This window comes from Vitis vinifera, chromosome 5 (genome assembly GCF_030704535.1).
Source record: "Vitis vinifera cultivar Pinot Noir 40024 chromosome 5, ASM3070453v1".
Taxonomy (NCBI): domain Eukaryota; kingdom Viridiplantae; phylum Streptophyta; class Magnoliopsida; order Vitales; family Vitaceae; genus Vitis; species Vitis vinifera.
In genome coordinates this window covers 20,832,775-20,850,587 of record NC_081809.1, presented here as the reverse complement: position 1 = coordinate 20,850,587, position 17,813 = coordinate 20,832,775, and the positions used below count along the sequence as shown (strand labels likewise).

The window sequence follows — 17,813 nt, the reverse complement described above, 5'->3', positions numbered from 1 at the left end:
TGGGGTCAATTGTGACTGTTTCAATGGGATTAAGATATTAAAGATTAAAATCAATTACCAATGGTGCTATCTAAAGTAATTTTATTTCCAACTCTATTGCTTTTAAATTATTATCATAAAGCGGGTACTTTTAGAAAATAAAAATTCTTTATTTAAAATTAAATTTATTTTTACACCAACATTAAGTTGAATTTTATGCACTGATCAATCACCATTTTAGTCTCTAAGTATAGTTTTAATCTAAAAGTAATAATGGTAGTAATTAAAAGTATAACGGTGAATAATAATCCATTTATCATTCATCATCATTTCTATCTTTATATCAAATATATTCCTAGTGACCTTGTTTTTACCTAAAAGTTATAACTAAAAGTACTATTATAAATAGTAGGATGTATTAGCTTATTAGGTTTTTTATGTCATTATTATGATTTTTACAATGATTATTAAATAATAGGTAAAAAAACATATAATGTGGTTTTTAAAAACATTATTTATTAAAATAAAAACAATTTTACTAGTTTAAATTTTTAATTAAACAAAAATGTACTTTTTTTTACGTTTTTAATAAAAAAAATTAGTTTTTCTTTTTTTTTTAAAAAAATATCAAATTATTATGATGGGAATTATATTTAAAATTTTAATGCAAACATTTTTAAAATTTTAATTTATATACCTTCAAATATTGCTTTGAAAATTAAATACTCTTGAAGAATTATCATTACTAATTTTTTGTTGAATGAAATTAAAGGTAAGTTAATATTATTTTTTTTTAAGAAAACAAAAAATTCAGTCAACTTATGGATGGTGTTTTTTTTTTTAAATTTAGGTTTATTATTCTATAAAAAAAATTTAAAATAAAAATATAAAAAATGAGACTCATAATATAAAAATTATAAATATAAAAATATTATAAATGCTAAACAGAATAAAATATTATATATATATATATATATATAGTATTTATTTATTTATTAGATTATTAATTATTATAGGTGAGCATATATTTTATATTAAAAAATAATTTATTTTAATGCATTAATTACAATGATGTTAAAATAAAACTTTAATAAAAAAATGAATAAATGAATTGTATTTCTAAAAAATAAAGTTTGCTTTTCTAATTCAATAGATTTTCAAAAATAGGGAAAAAAGGAGAAGAAGAATTATTTTACAAAATTAATTAAAATCAAAGTATTAAAAAAGAACAAAATTTAATTTATTTAATTGTAATATAAAACTTAATTTAATTTGATGAGAATGGCGGGGATTGGGGAGGGAAAATGCAAAGAAAAAAAAAAGGAAGAAAAGGATGGGGAGGTCCACCAATTGAGCCGTTCAAGTGAGGAAAAAAAAAAGTCAAAAAGAAAAAGGGATAATTATCTTTTGGATCTAGTTAGACCCAAAAATTAAGTTTTGATCCATATAAGTATACTATTTAAGCCCAAGACCTAAAGAAAGTTTGAAAATTGAAAAGAATGATATGAAATTTTTTATCTTTTCAAAAATGATTTTTATTGACTATGAAAAAATAATAATAATAAATATTATTTTTATTTTTATTTTTATTGTAAACCTCAATAAAATTTAATTTAATTTAATGATTTGGAAAAAAATACATCATTTTCCAAAAAAAATAAAAATAAATTATTATTATTATTATTATTATTTAAAAATCAAACATCTTGGAAAACATATATTTTTAAAATTGTGTATATAAAAAATAATTAAAAATATCTCAAAATTAATTTTTTTAAATGATATATTTTTAGAATATATTTTTAAAAAAAATTAGTTTTCTAAAAATTAGGTTTTTTTCTGGCCCTAGCTCTCGTAGGGAAGTTGCGTTGGGTTTGAGCTTGAATCAGTTGGTCATGATGGCTTCATTGATGGGCCGCCGCTGTCGGTCCGGCGGGATGGGTTACTGAATATTTGAATATGTAGATGCTTCCACTGGACAATGGGATGTTTTCGGATTATGAAAATCAGGCCTTTGCCATTCCTACTAGGCATAAGTTCTGCAGCATTAAAGGCAAAAATGAGGTATCATAAAGCGTTTTTGTGAGAATTGAACTGAAATTTGGAGTAATTGACATTTGTTTGGGACTTTTAGGCTATGTTTTGTTCCCGGAAAATTTGAGGGAAAATGCGAGGGAAAGAAAATATAAAGGAAAAGTAGAAGAAAAGAAAAAGTGAAGGAAAATAAAAAATAGATTAAAAGTTGATAAATTAATTTTTTTGTTACTTCAAACTCATTTTATTTATTTTAACTCATCAATATAAAGATTAAATAATTTAAAAATACATAAGTTTTTAATTAGTTTTAATTATATTTTATTTTCTTTGATATTTTTCACAGGACAATCAAACATGAGAAAATCATTTTTCTTAACATTTTTTTTCTTTCCTTTGTACTTTCCGGAAACCAAACATAGCCTTAGGTTATGTTTGCCTCGAAGTGGTACAAGAACAAGAAAAAAAAATTAAGAAAAATAATTTTCTTTTTATGTTTGATTGTGTCTTGGACAATATCAAATAAATTAAATATAATTAAAATTAATTAAATATTTATATCTAAAAAGATTAAAAATTTATATCAAGAAATAGTTAAAATAAATTAAATGGATTTAAAATAATATATAAAAAGATTTTTTATTTTTTATTTTTATTTATTTTTCTTTATATTTTTCCCTTCAATTTACAGTTAGGATACCAATATTTTAATTGTAAGAACCGAACTCCAATTTTGATTTGACAACTTCGTGATACGAGTATATATATATTCCTAAATTTTTGAAGTGGATTTCCTTTTTTCTACGGAAGTTTTTTTTATGTAATATTCTTATTATTTTTTTCACATAAATTTATATATTTTTATTATGTCCAAGTTTTTCTTTTTTCCTTTTTTTTTTTTTTTTCTTCTTCTTCTATTACCTATTCTTCTTATTACGTAAGAGTACCAATAATACATATAAAATTTTTCAGGTATAGGGGGGGGGGGACGTCAATTGTGGCTGTTTCAATGGGGTCAATTGTGACTGTTTCAATGGGATTAAAATATTAAAGATTAAATTCAATTACCAATGGTGCTATCTAAAGTAATTTTATTTCCAACTCTATTGCTTTTAAATTATTATCATAAAGCGGGTACTTTTAGAAAATAAAAATTCTTTTATTTAAAATTAAATTTATTTTTACACCAACAGTAAATAGAATTTTATGCACCGACATTTTAGTATTTACATCAAACATATTAGTCTTTACATCAAACATGTTATTGAAGATGGTAGTATAGTTTTTACCTAAAAGTAATAATGGTAGTAATTAAAAGTATATCGGTAAATAGTAATCTATCACTCATTCATCACCATTTCAATCTCTATATCAAATATGTTACTGGTGACAACCTTGTTTTTACCTAAAAGTAATAACTAAAATTACCATTATAAATAGTAGAATGTATTAGCTTATTAAGTTTTTTATTGTCATTATTATGATTTTGATAACAATTATTAAATAATAGGTAAAAAAACATATAATGTGCTTTTTAAAAACATTATTTATTAAAATAAAAACAATTTTACCGGTTTAAGTTTTTAATTAAACAAAAATGTACTTTTTTTATATATTTAATAAAAAAAATTAGTTTTTTTTTAAATATCAATTTATTATGATGAGAATTATATTTAAAATTTTAATTTTATATACCTTCAAATACTGTGCTTAAAATTAAATACTCTTAAAAAATTATCATTACTAATTTTTTGTTGAATGAAATTAAAGGTAAGTTTTTTTTTTTTTAAGAAAACAAAAAATTCAGTTTCAACTTATGGATGGTGTTTTTTTCTTTTAAATTTAGGTTTAATATTCTATAAAAAAAAATTAAAAATATTAATATAAAAAATGAGACTCATAATATAAAAATTATAAATATAAAAATATTATAAATGCTAAAAAGAATAAAATATTATCTATATATATAGCATTTATTTATTTATTTATTTATTTATTAGATTATTAATTATTATAGGTGAGCATATTTTTATATTAAAAATTAATTTATTTTAATGCATTAATTACAATGATGTTAAAATAAAAATTTAATACAAAAATGAATAAATGAATTGTATTTTTAAAAAATAAAGTTTGCTTTTCTTATTCAATAGATTTTCAAAAATAGGGAAAAAAGGAGAAGAAGAATTATTTTACAAAATTAATTAAAATCAAAGTATTAAAAAAGAACAAAATTTAATTTATTTAATCGTAATATAAAACATAATTTGATTTGGTGAGAATGTGAGAATGCGGCAGCAGGGATTGGGGAGGGAAAATGCAAAGAAAAAAAATAAAAAAAAGGAAGAAAAAGGTGGGGAGGTCCACCAATTGAGCCGTTCAAGTGAGGAAAAAAAGTCAAAAAGAAAAAGGGACAATTATGTTTTAGACTTAGTTGGGCTCAAAAATTAAACTTTGATCCATATAAGTTCACCATTTAAGTCCAAGATCTAGACAAAGTGTAAAAATTGAGAAGAATGATATGAATTTTTTATCTTTCCAAAAATGATCTTTATTGACTATGAAAAAAAAGAGTAGAAAAATATTAATTTTAATTTTAATTTTTTTTGTAAACCTCAATAAAATTTAATTTAATTTAGTGATTTGGAAAAAAATACACCATTTTTCAAAAAAAATAAAAGTAAATTATTATTATTATGATTATTTAAAAATCAAACATCTTGGAAAATGTATATTTTTAAAATTGTGTATATAAAAAATAACTAAAAATATGTCAAAATTATTTTTTTTAAATGATATATTTTTAGAATATATTTGTTTAAAAAATTAGTTTTCTAAAAATAATAAATTTTCAAAATAATTATTAAAAAAATTAAGATAAAAAAGTTTGTCAAATATTGTGATAGAAAATACTCAAAATAGTTTTGAAGGGTTGTGGACCCCGCATTTCGGCTCATGCGTTTCCCACTCGATGGCGAGCTCGATTTTTATTTTGAGAAATAGATTTTATTTGATTAAGGAAAATGACTTGGAGTCGCCACTTATTTTTGTTTTATTTTTAAAGGGTAAACAAAATAAGAAAGAAAAACCCTAAGTGTGACTCCTTATTTTGGAAAAGGTGGTCTGTGAAAAACCGGATCGGGCTCAGGGGTCAGGTTACTTATCGGGAAGGTACAGTATGAACCGTAGCACCCCTCTAAGTCCCTGAAATCGGGTCTCTACTAATAGAATGAAGCTGACGCGGCAATCAATGAGAAAGTCAATGGATACTCACCTTAATCATGCACGATGTAGGAAGCAAAGCATGTGTAAAGAATGAACAAAATATGAGTGGATGCGTACCTAGTCCTCCAGTCACGAATGCGCTATCATGAGACAAGATTAGCGAATGACGAATAGATAAAATTATGCGCATGTCAAGGAATAGAATAAATCAAACAAGCATGGTAAATAAATCAATTAATCAATCAGTCAGTCATAAAATCACATATGTGGGGGCCCCACCAAAAACCCGATTGATCTTGCCTGAATTAATCTCGCGAATCCCATTATTTCGGAATTATGAAGATTCATCATTCTTGCTTGTGTAAACATCAAAAGAAATAGAACATTATTTAAAAAAACAGAGTGGGATTAAAGCTATTCGAGAGAAAACTGGATTTTTGAGATTTATTTGGAAATTAGAGTCTCGAAAATTATTTGAAGATTCGAGTCTTGAAAAAATAAATTTAAGAATTGGAATTTTGGATATTAAATTTGAAAGAAATTAGAATTTTGGAAATCGGAAATTAAGTTCAGAAATTGGAATTTTGAAGAATTGTTTAAAATGGAATTTCAAAATAAATAACTAAAATAATAACAATTAAATAGATTAATGTGAATTTTGGAATTAGAAATTAAATCGGGAATGGAAATTTTAATGAATTGTTTTAAAATGAAATTTTAGAATAAATAAATAAAATAACAATAATTAAATAGATTAATGTGAATGTTGGAATTTTGGAATTAGCGAAAGTGGAAATTTTAATGAATTGTTTAAAATGGATTTTTAGAATAAACAAATAAAATAATAATAATAAATTAATGTGAATATTGGAATTTTCAGAAATAGAAATTTAATTCGGAAATCGAAAGTTTTAAGTGAACTGTTTAAAATGGAATTTTAGAATAAATAAATAAAATAAATTAATTAAATAGATTAATGTGAATATTGGAATTTTTGGAATTAAAAATTAAAATCGAAAGTGGAAATTTTAATGAATTGTTTAAAATGGAATTTTAGGATAAATAAATAAAATAATATAATTAAATAGATTAATGTGAATATTGGAATTTTTGGAATTAAAAATTAAAATCGAAAGTGGAAATTTTAATGAATTGTTTAAAATGGAATTTTAGGATAAATAAATAAAATAATAATAATAAACTAAATTAATGTGAATATTGGAATTTTTGGATTTAGAAATTAAAATCGAAAGAGGAAATTTTAATGAATTGTTTAAAATGGAATTTTAGGATAAATAAATAAAATAATAATAATAAATTAAATTAATGTGAATATTGGAATTTTTGGAATTAGAAATTAAAATCGGAAATGGAAATTTTAACGAATTGTTTAAAATGGAATTTTAGGATAAATAAATAAAATAATAATAATAAATTAAATTAATGTGAATATTGGAATTTTTGGAATTAGAAATTAAAATCGGAAATGGAAATTTTAACGAATTGTTTAAAATGGAATTTTAGAATAAATAAATAAAATAAAATAATTAAATAGATTAATGTGAATATTGGAATTTTTGGAATTAGAAATTAAAATCGGAAATGGAAACTTTAACGAATTGTTTAATAATAATAATTAAATAAATTAATGTGAATATTGAAATTTTCGGGATTAGGGATTTAATTCGGAAATCAGAAGTTTTAAAGAATTTGATTTAAAATGGAGTTTTAAAATAAATAAATAAAATGCTGATGATTAAATAAATTAGTGGGAATATTGGGAATTTACGAAAATTGAAAATTAAATTTAGAAACAAGAACTTTGAAAGATTATTTAAAGGTGAAGTTTTAAAATAAGTAAATGATTGGAATAATAGTAATACCTAATGCTCTGTTTGGTTCCCGGAAAATGCGAGAGAAAGAAAATTGAGAGGAAAAATGGAAGAAAAGAAAAAGGTAAGGAAAGGAATATAATTTTTTTCACTTGTTTGGTTATCCATGGAAAATTCAAGGGAAAAAAAAAAAAGAATTCATTTTCTTTTGTTTGGTTAACCACAAATAAAAAAGTAAGGAAAAATGGAAGGAAAATAAAATCAACAATTTGTCTTAAATGGTTATAATTTGTTGAATAATAATAAATTAATCCAATAAAAAAACTGTTGAAAAACGTGAATATTTCGACATAAAACATTACTCATAAAAAGTCTTTGCTATTATTTTTTTTTATTAATAATTATAAAATTTATGCATAAACTTTTCTTCATGTAATACAAATAAAGTATACGAGTAATAACTATTTTTTATTTTCAAGGAAATATTTATAGCTAATAAAAAGCTCTTAAAAAATTCAAAAGGATTTTCAGAATCAAAATTTAGAAATAAAATATGTTCATATAATGTAAAAATAAAAAACTACTATATAAAATATAAAATTCAAAATTAAGAGCTGAGGCCCATTTTACATCTGCTAAATCATTTTCCCGCTCCTAAATCTAGCAACAAATTATTCACACTTTTCTTACAAATTAACATGATATGAAGCTACGTTAAATAATAAGGAAAGGACAAAGCAATACAAATAAAATGATTTTTTTCACGTTGGTTAATCATAAAAATATGAAAGAAAAAGTAAATAAAAATAATATATTAATTTTATTTTTTCTTTGCAATTTTCGTGAAATTTTTCAAAAACCAATGATAGGGTAAATAATCAATATCAGCACTCAGTGGATGGTTGTGGTGTATACCAATTGTGTTTGAAGAAGAAAAACCTCAGAAATGTTCTAAAAAGTATCATTTTCCATTGTCTTTTATTGAATGGCCAGTCGAGGTATAGAAAATTGCAATTAAACCAGTACTGAGTCAAACAGGAATGTAGTTAAACCTGGTTCAAAGATTCCATGATATCTAGGTTATATATATAAAATCTTTGCAAGATTACCACAGTTTTGAAAATTGTTTGACCAATTCGGCCTTACCTCTACCTGAAACAGAATTCCATACAAAAAGACATCACAATTCTGAATAAGCTTCAGGTTTCCTTCAAATATGATCCAACAAACGAGGGATTTCTCAAGGACATCACGGCAACAACAACAACAACAACAAAAGGAAAAAGAAGAAAAAAAAAGAAAAAAGAAAAAAAGAAAATATAGAGAAGGCCCTAAAAGAACAGGAACAGGTGATATGAAGCTTCCTACCCCATGTCACTTTGACATCTCATTCCATGATGTAAAGGAGAAACTCAAAGGAGAACAAAAAACTACTTCAAAAGCAAAGCATGATTCTGGGTCTCTTCCCCAGAAAAAGGCTATAATGCTTATTCAAAATGACTGTACGAAGAAGGAAACAATTATCAGCATTCCTGACAATACAATGCATATTGATCATATTCAACAATTCAGTTATATAACAGTTTAATTAAAAGGCATTCTCTATCCAAATACCGAAAGATTCCTGAATATTCCAAATACTAAGAAGCAAAAACTTTATCTGAAACGCAAAGAAACCACATGGATGCTGAGCTGGAAAAGTAAAATGAATCAGAATCTCAACCAACTGCTTCTAAACCACCCCCGGAAAAGGTTCTCAGTTCTCAAACCAAAACCAAAACGCGTATCAAAACTAAGGTAAAAGTAGCTGTAGATTTGAAAATATAGATGAATAAAAAAAGTCTTCATAAGTCTAAAAATATAATAGATCAATTTCTAATAGTCAACTATCATCCATGAGTTTTGATATCAAAACTTCACGTATAGCCCCAAAACAAAAGTAAAACTAAAAATAAAAATAATCTCTATCTCAAATTAGGCATCAAAAAAAGTAGGTCCAAATTTAACTGACAACCAAAGCTTACGCCTATCAATTGGACAAGCAAGGAAGGCTCGAGCTGCACTCACATCACCCGTAAGAGCTTGATATGCTTTCATATGAGATACATCACTCATGCCTCCAACCTTAGCAATCTCTTCAAACAATTGCTCTTTTGTATAGTTTTGAAGGTTGCTTCTATCAAGAGCCGCAACAACTGCATCCATTCCAACTCTAATTGATCTTAATTCTTCACTTACAATGTCAGCATATTTTGCTTTTCGCTTTTTTGTTTCTTTGTTTGACTTTGGTGCAGAAACAGATGCATCTGCAGATGAGAAAGATGTCTCAGTTGTTGCTTCATTTTCAACATAAGCAAATGTTTCATCTCTGATCCCATGTTGTGATGATCCCAATGGAATTGTGTCATCCAAATTTTGTTCCTGGGCCCAACGAAGTTGTCTTTCTTTTGCACCTACAACAAGACTTCCTGTTGCTCGATCTTTTCCAAGAAGAATGGACAACTTATCATAATTTCTAATAGGTTTGTGTTTGAGCTGAGATGCTCCTGGGTGTGCCTTTTAACATCAGAAAAAACAAATATTAACAAAACTCGAGTTCAATTGTAATAATGTCTATTAGAATTTTATAACTCTACATTACATGCAAAAAATTTATTTCTAATAACTCAAAAATAATAATTAACTCACCTTAGTGTAAGTAGTCCATACTTCCGTGGTAGCTTCGATCATTGGAGTTGATTCATTGAAACCAAATCCACTACCATTTTGTAAAACTTCTTGAGCAGCATAAAAGTTTTTTTTTAAAGTTTTCATTCTATTTTTTATGTGCTCAGAGTTACAACTCAATTCAAAATTTTCCCCAATTTCTCGCACAACCATTGCATAAGCTGTCTTGGTGAAGACTCCTCCTATCTTTTGCCCTTTATGCATTTGCTCCATTAATCGATCAACCAAAAAGTTGTCCATTTCATCAATCCAAGTCAAGTTTCTTTTTTCACTTACACTTTTGTGTACTTCAAAGCCTGCACTATGTTCCATCTGAAATAATAATACATATATATATGTTTAAAATGAAAAGTCAAGAGGAGGAGATATAATAATAACTTCTTTGTAACTCATTCAAAGTGTGATTTTAACTAGAGAGTTATAGTTCTAAATACAATCATCGTACTTAATATGAAACACAAAAAACTATACAAGAAAAGAACCATAAAATAAAAGGACTCATCAACGGTTTCTATTGTAATCTTTCCACATATCCATGGCTATTTTCTCCCTTAAGATTTCTCCTTCCTTGCATTTTTCAGCTAAACTCAAGACCATTGATTCAAATTCCGCTTCTTCGCTAAAAAGCTCTCTATCGACCTCTGCTATTAATCTTTCATCTGGATCAACACCCATGAGATAGTTATGGAGGATACAACATGCTAGTATAATATCAGATTGTGTGTCAACAGGGTAATGTGGCTCTGTCCCACTAGCTATTATTGGAAATCTTTTCTTCAAAACACCAAATGCTCTTTCAATTGCATTTCTCAAGGACGAGTGTCGAAGGTTGAAAACCTCTCGAGCATTTTCTGGTTGATGAACACTATACTCTTTTAAATGGTAACGAGTGCTTCTATATGGGGTAAGAAATCCAGTTTTTAGCTGAAAACCCGCATCAGCCAAATAATATTTACCTAAGAAGCATAGACAAAGGATCTTTGTTATTAGTAATAGTCACTTGAGCTAATAAATTATGTTATTATCTAATTACCAATAATTACCTTGTGGAACAATCAATTTATCAAAATCTCTCACTAATGCATTATCTAGGATTCTCGAGTCTGACGCAGATCCTTCCCAACCAGGTAAAACATATGTGAACTTCAAGTCAAAGGAACATGCTGCTAAAACATTTTGTGTTGGATAGTACTTTCGCCCTCGATACCTTTGCACAACATCATTTGACACTTTTACACGAAAATGTGACCCATCAATCGCCCCTATGCAATCCTATAAAAAAACAAAATTATTAGTTTATTTTGAAATATAAATAATATTCTAATGATGTTTGTTAGATAAGTAAGTTTACCTTAAAGTAGGGCCAAAATTTGGTATTGTCCTTGATTTCTTGAGGGCACTTTAATCCATCAGGCTGCTTTAAGAAGACATCATCTAAATATATTATAGCTCTAAGAACTTGATGAAAGTGGCGACTAATAGTTTCACTAGAACGCTTGAAATAAAATTTCATAGTTCTATTCCTTAAATTATGACCAACAATGTGAAGGAATTTGGCAACTTGTTTTTCTACATTACTATGTGCGTTATTTCTAAGACGACTTGTTCCCCGAAGAATGTTTACTAGTCTTGCGAATGCATCCTTTCCCATACGTAGTTGATTATAACAATCTTCATTATCCATTAGTGTAAGTCTTTCCATCAAAGCATGTCGTTCATAATCTCCTTCATTAGAGATTGATCTCTCCAAATAGTTTGAGCGATGATAAACTGAAACAAGAATTGCCGCATATGTAGCATACATAGCTACACAAGTTGCAGCCCATCTTCTAAGTCTTTGCCATTCTTCATTATAAGTCTACATGATAGCAAAGTAAGAGGAATGATTTAGTAAAGTCATTAGGTAAAGTAAGAGGAATTGAAGTATTATGATTTCTAGCTATGAAAATTTTGAGGAAAATATTGCATGAAAATTAAGGGATGTTTCTGCCCACTAGTTATTTTCTTGATGTTAATTGCAACATGGCTCTGCTATATAATGTTGGAACAAGGAGACAAAACTACCTGGTTCTATGAATCAAGACACTGAATTAATTGGACCTTTTTACTTAATGTTGAACAGTTTTTAAAAATTGTACTTAATGGGCTAGGCTTAGAGTGAATACGTGTGTGGCTTTGTGAGCTACATTTAATCCATCAAGAATGTAGAAGTTGCTGCCAAAGACTAGAGAAGAAGTTGCTGTAAAGAAAATTTCCTCAAGGAGATTGAGGACAGAGGTTCAACATCCTCAAGGAGATTGCTGCAGGCCTCCTATATTTACATGAAGAATGGGATTTTAGCATGTTGTTAGGGCTTTTAGCATGGGTAGGCTTGATACATATGGATTATTATCTAAGAATTTAAGCTATTAGATTAAAGAAGCATGTTTTTTTATAAAATGAAGCTTTTATATACATGGGAGGAAGAAGAGATTATATTCTTGATAACCAAAACAGAGTGTGACTGTATTACAATTCCTCGAAAGAGTCACCAACAAGTGCAGATTGAGTTTTCAGGTTTTTGGAAAGAGTGAACTTATATTTCCCAAGTGCATGTTTAAATGAAGTCTTTTCAGAATATCAAACAGTTCATACTCCTTTTCATTATTTCAGTAGTATGTGTTCATGTTATTTCCCAACTTCTTCATGGTCAACCTGAATAAGATTAGTGCAATTGTGCAATCCCTTATATTAGCAGTTAAAATTTACAAATGACTGAACATCTATGATAAACCTATCCTACCTATTTGGAACTTTATGATACTAACATATGCACACATTTTTTTATACGTACAAATAGCCACCAGAAAAAAATATTTATGTTGAGGTGCCATCATGAATAGGACGTAAGGTTCACATGAGTTCAAACCAAACTGACAGAAGGTCCTTTATGTTGGCTCTTGCTTATATTAGTTCTTGTAAAATCGTCTTGGATGTCATCATGAATTTTTGCCATTTTATCTAGCTAGCTAGATGCTGCTGCATTGGAACTTCCTTCCAGAAGTAAAGAAATTAACATAGAAAATACATAAGTTCTTTCTTCATTGTAGTTCCTGTTCTCCTACTTCTGCCTGTTGTCTAATTGGTTTTCGGGTTGTCTAAACAATTCATTGTAGCCCTCACACCCTAAACCAGTGGCTTAAGATTCCAGACTTGGTTATTTAAGATTGATTTCATAGGATGCAATAATTTCCTAACAATTTAGATATAAAAAAGAATTAAGCAAAATGGGTAAATGCCATTTTTATGCTTAGTACAATCAAATACATATGTAAAGTTAGCAATATCAAGTAAATAGAATAGGTAAGATAAATTAACACAATTCATAAAGATCAAGACATCAATGAGAAGGAAAAAAATCACAAGCTATAGTCTCCTTGAATCTTTCGCAACTAAAAATTAATGGAGCATAATGAATTTATTTATTTATTTTTCAATCAAGTGAAAGGTCCCAGAACCTCCACCAGAGAACATGCAGTTGGGTTGTGTACGTCTACTCCCTTACGACTTCATGAGCTAATTAATATGAGCAGGTGGCAGTGTATAATCCAAGTCCAGCAATTTCTAAGGTCCCACAATAGATGAGAAGTTCATGAGAATTAGTCCAACCCTATCCTTACGCCTTTTGAATTCCCAATTCAACCTCGTGTTTCCCGGAAAATCATATATTACTGACAATAAATAAGTAATAAACATTTTCAATCTTATCGGAAGGCTAATAACAACAACACATGATACCCAAAATTACAAATTATCATTTCTTCATATTAACATTCAAAGTTGCAATTAACAATAAAGAGAATCAAAACCCTAATAATATTCAAAATCCCCATTCTGAAACCTGAAATCATTGGTCCATAAAGCCCTAAGAAATAACTCAAATTGAATTCAAACCCTCATTTGAAGGGGAAAAAAAAAATAAAAAGCAAATATCAATCCAAACATACTCGAAATTCCCATTGGAAACCTTAAACCCTAATTTCTAGTCAGTTGTATGGAAAATGCTGAATGAGGGAAAGAGATCATAAAATTAAACCAACATCAAACACAGAGATGATGTGAGGTTAAGAGAAAAGAGTTCAATTCATACCTGACTTGAAGACATGGATCCGTCATCCATGGGAACTTGATTTGAAGAACGCACTTCATCAATGGGAACTCGGGTGTCTGAAATTGGTAGGTTTTCAGAGGCACTCGAAGGTGGTCGGAGTGATAGTGGTGGTCGTTGAAAGGGTCGACGACGTTGAGAAGCCATAGCCACTGACGAAGAGGAAGTTAGAGATGAAGCTTCGGTGAACAAGAGCCGACAAAATTTTCCTCTTCTTTTCCCTGCTCTTTTTCTCTTATATTTTCCACGTTATTTTTTAAGGAAAATAGTGAGGAAAATATTACAATATTTTCTTTAATATTTTCCTTCATATTTTTTTTCCATTGTATTTTCCATGTCATCCAAACTAAAAAAAATCATTTTCCCTTGTATTTTTTTTCCTTTCCTTAGCATTTTCCGGGAACCAAACAGAGCCTAAAAAAACAAATTCAGAGATCGGGATGTCGAAGAATTGTTTGAGAACAGTGTGTAAAAAAAAAACTAAATTTTGAAGGAAATTGTTTTTTTGTATGGAATTTTTAAATACATGGAAAGAAAATAAACAAATAAGTAACTACTCTTAAAAGGATGACACGCGCCCTGAGAGAAAGTAGTCATGCATAGCTGAGCCAAACACATGCTTTATGTACATCATTAAATGCAAATCATGCTGGTGGGACCCATTCCAAAATTCATTTCTCCATAAAGTTCTCTGCCAACATCTTTTCAGACACCAACATTGTTTCATCAAACTTCCCAACCACTACTGGCATAATAAAAAAAAGCCCCATCTGCAGTCACCACCGGCACCTAGAAACGGAAAAATGCAAACCTGGACACATAATCTGGCTCGTCCACCTCCAAAGACTCGACACAAACGTCCATTTCCAACATTACTCCATCATCATCATGAAATGGAGCCATAAACAGGGGAAAAAGAGAAATAGCAACAGGAAAATGAACATGAAACCTTTTACGAACGTGTTGAACTCACTTCATTATTTGTTCCATGAGTCCAACAATCGGTGGATTAAGGTGAAAAATGTTTACCAGAGCAGAGCATAGAATATCTCAAACTATTTCAGATATCAAAGTAATAATCCCTCAAGCAAGCAATCCAGCCAACAATGTAGAGATTACAGAAAGTGAGACATGAGAGAGATCTAAAATGGAGGGATATGGGAAAATTATAATGGACATACCTGAAGATGTCCTTCTGTGGTAAGCTCCCGTTCAACTTCAAAAATACAATGCTTCAGAATATCCTCCAAACCAGCCCAGAAACTCCCTGAAAGCTTGCTCCCCCTCTGCGATACTCCCAGCTTCCTCAGATATCTCTCTCCTGTCTTGACCTTCTCTCCCCCGAAATATCTCCCAGCAGCCCCTCCAAAAAGCAACCTCTGTTTCCCCCCAAAATATCTTCCCCGGCAGAACATCCCAAAAAGCCTGCACCAAAAAGCACCCCCCTCCGTAGCAGCCTAAACTCCAGAAAAATCCCCTCCAGAAAAATCCCCCAAAAGCTCTCTGCTATCTCTCCTCTCTGTTCTCCTTTTTCTCAGCCGTCGCCTCCCCTGTTTCTGCTTTGGATGTCCCGCTTGAAGAAAAGCCCCCCCTCTGCGATACTCCCAGTTTCCTCAGATATCTCTCTCCTGTCTTGACCTTCTCTCCCCCGAAATATCTCCCAGCAGCCCCTCCAAAAAGCAACCTCTGTTTTCCCCCAAAATATCTTCCCCGGCAGAACATCCCAAAAAGCCTGCACCAAAAAGCACCCCCCTCCGTAGCAGCCTAAACTCTAGAAAAATCCCCTCCAGAAAAATCCCCCAAAAGCTCTCTGCTATCTCTCCTCTCTGTTCTCCTTTTTCTCAACCGTCGCCTCCCCTGTTTCTGCTCTGGATGTCCCGCTTGAAGAAAAGCCCCCCCTCTGCGATACTCCTAGCTTCCTCAGATATCTCTCTCCTGTCTTGACCTTCTCTCCCCCGAAATATCTCCCGGCAGCCCCTCCAAAAAGCAACCTCTGTTTCCCCCCAAAATATCTTCCCCGGTAGAACATCCCAAAAAGCCTGCACCAAAAAGCACCCCCCTCCGTAGCAGCCTAAACTCCAGAAAAATCCCCTCCAGAAAAATCCCCCAAAAGCTCTCTGCTATCTCTCCTCTCTGTTCTCCTTTTTCTCAGCCGTCGCCTCCCTTGTTTCTGCTCTGGATGTCCCGCTTGAAGAAAAGCCCCCCCTCTGCGATACTCCCAACTTCCTCAGATATCTCTCTCATGTCCCCTTCCTTTCTTTCTTTCTCTGTTTTTAGTCTTCTCTCGCAAGCCAACCATCCTCTGCTACACATCCCATCTGCCGCCCCCCAGAGCAGCCCACTCGAAAGCGGTCAGAGAAGCAGCAAAAAAAAAAAAAAAAAATCATCATCCCCAGAAAGCCCAGCTCCTCGGGTGGGGGGGTCTACAAGGGTATATTGGTCTCTTCACATTTTATATTCTTCTCATCAATTATACGACTTTTGTGGACCAAATATTAATTTTTGGGTCCAGTTGGGTCCAAAACACAATTGTCTCAAAGAAAAAAAGGTGAAGGAGCCCACTTTTAGCTTATTAGAGGGCAATTTTGGAAATACATATGAAATTACTATTCTAGTACATGAAATAGGGATTAATTTCCCCAAAATATACTTCTAACAAAAGTGGCTTTTTTGAGTTCTAAAATTATCTATATTTTAAGGATAAGACATCTTCATATAATTCCCCCTTAAATTAAGAAGGTATTTGGTAAAATTTAATACTTATTACTTAATAATTTAAGTTGATTTTAAGTTAAATCATACTTAAATTAATAACTTAAAACTTATTACTTAATTTCTTTTAAGTATTAAGGTTGTTTAATAAAATTAATTTAAAACACATTTTAAATCACTCATCACATTAATATATTTATGCTCATAAATTATAACTAAGATAAAGGAGATTGAATAACAGTGGAAGTCGTAGAGTAACAAAGGAAATCCTGAAAGTAATTCAGGCAAATAAGAGTAAAAAAGATAAAATGAACTCAAAATTTTAAAGTCACTTGGTAAAGTGAACTTAAAATTTATTATAAATTATCAAATTGACTTATTTTATTCTTCTTTATTTTAATTAATTAATATACATATATTCACTAATCTTGAGTCATAAATTTATTAACTAAACATTTATATTTAAAGTATCATAGATACACAAGATAATAAAAAAAATATATATTTACTACATATAAAAAATAAGTTGTGAATACAGAGTTATAGTTGTAAATTATACTAAACATATGTAAATAAGATAAAACAAATTTGATATTAAGAATAAATTAATTATTTTGATTGAATACTTAAAGTTATATTTTACTTTAAATTGTACTATTAAATTATTTTATCAAATAAGCTTAATCTATTTAATAACTTAAATTAAATCATTAAATTAATTTAGGAAACACCCTCAAAGTTAATTTAAACCTTTTGTTCTCCTCTTAGCCTTATAAAACACCAAGCAAGTTTGTATGCATGTGAAAATCCATCTTATTGCTTAATGGAAGTCAACCATATATATGCCCACATTTAATCATGCATGTGACACAAGACTCATCATATAGTGATTCAGGATATACGTACTTCTTTATGAGACATTTCATAGTGCCTTTATAACTAGTTCAAAGGGAATTTCATCATCTCATGTGGTGCGTCGGTGCTCAATGGATTATTATGATTACGTTTTTCCTTTGAAGTATTGAAATCATCAATAAATTTTAGAGATAACCCATGTGGGTGGATAGATTTGTAATCATTGGGTTAGTTGCTTACACTTGATTGGTTACTTTTTTGTGCTTAATAATTTGAAATTTAACTAAAGTTTGATGTCATAA

General features: G+C 29.2%; 3 protein-coding genes across 3 annotated transcripts; all 3 read right to left on the bottom strand.

Annotated features, from left to right (window-relative positions):
• Positions 1–8,894: 8,894 nt before the first annotated feature.
• Positions 8,895–9,800, bottom strand: LOC109122610 (uncharacterized). The gene is made up of 2 exons (XM_019219879.2): positions 9,759–9,800; positions 8,895–9,626 (listed from the first exon to the last, which is right to left on the bottom strand). The coding sequence occupies exons 1-2, from the start codon at positions 9,798–9,800 to the stop codon at positions 9,045–9,047; spliced, it is 624 nt and encodes a 207-aa protein (XP_019075424.1). The 3' UTR covers positions 8,895–9,044.
• Positions 9,801–10,163: 363 nt separating this feature from the next.
• Positions 10,164–11,372, bottom strand: LOC132253821 (uncharacterized). The gene is made up of 3 exons (XM_059737017.1): positions 11,149–11,372; positions 10,841–11,069; positions 10,164–10,753 (listed from the first exon to the last, which is right to left on the bottom strand). The coding sequence occupies exons 1-3, from the start codon at positions 11,308–11,310 to the stop codon at positions 10,299–10,301; spliced, it is 846 nt and encodes a 281-aa protein (XP_059593000.1). The 5' UTR covers positions 11,311–11,372; the 3' UTR covers positions 10,164–10,298.
• LOC109122609 (uncharacterized) lies at positions 11,315–14,347 on the bottom strand. Its single transcript, XM_059737100.1, has 3 exons — positions 13,927–14,347; positions 11,371–11,655; positions 11,315–11,320 (listed from the first exon to the last, which is right to left on the bottom strand). The coding sequence occupies exons 1-3, from the start codon at positions 14,089–14,091 to the stop codon at positions 11,315–11,317; spliced, it is 456 nt and encodes a 151-aa protein (XP_059593083.1). The 5' UTR covers positions 14,092–14,347.
• Positions 14,348–17,813: the final 3,466 nt, after the last annotated feature.

What these genes read in the sequence shown, in the direction of transcription:
- LOC109122610 (XM_019219879.2), bottom strand. Translation starts at nt 9,800, where the DNA reads ATGATCGAAGCTACCACGGAAGTATGGACTACTTACACTAAG. An exon ending in TATGGACTACTTACACTAAG is followed by an intron (nt 9,627 to 9,758) that starts GTGAGTTAATTA and finishes TGATGTTAAAAG; the next exon opens with GCACACCCAGGAGCATCTCA.
- LOC132253821 (XM_059737017.1), bottom strand. Translation starts at nt 11,310, where the DNA reads ATGAAATTTTATTTCAAGCGTTCTAGTGAAACTATTAGTCGCCACTTT. An exon ending in AATTTTGGCCCTACTTTAAG is followed by an intron (nt 11,070 to 11,148) that starts GTAAACTTACTT and finishes GTTTTTTTATAG; the next exon opens with GATTGCATAGGGGCGATTGA. An exon ending in TAAATTGATTGTTCCACAAG is followed by an intron (nt 10,754 to 10,840) that starts GTAATTATTGGT and finishes TATGCTTCTTAG; the next exon opens with GTAAATATTATTTGGCTGAT.
- LOC109122609 (XM_059737100.1), bottom strand. Translation starts at nt 14,091, where the DNA reads ATGGCTTCTCAACGTCGTCGACCCTTTCAACGACCACCACTATCACTC. An exon ending in GATCCATGTCTTCAAGTCAG is followed by an intron (nt 11,656 to 13,926) that starts GTATGAATTGAA and finishes GCTATCATGTAG; the next exon opens with ACTTATAATGAAGAATGGCA.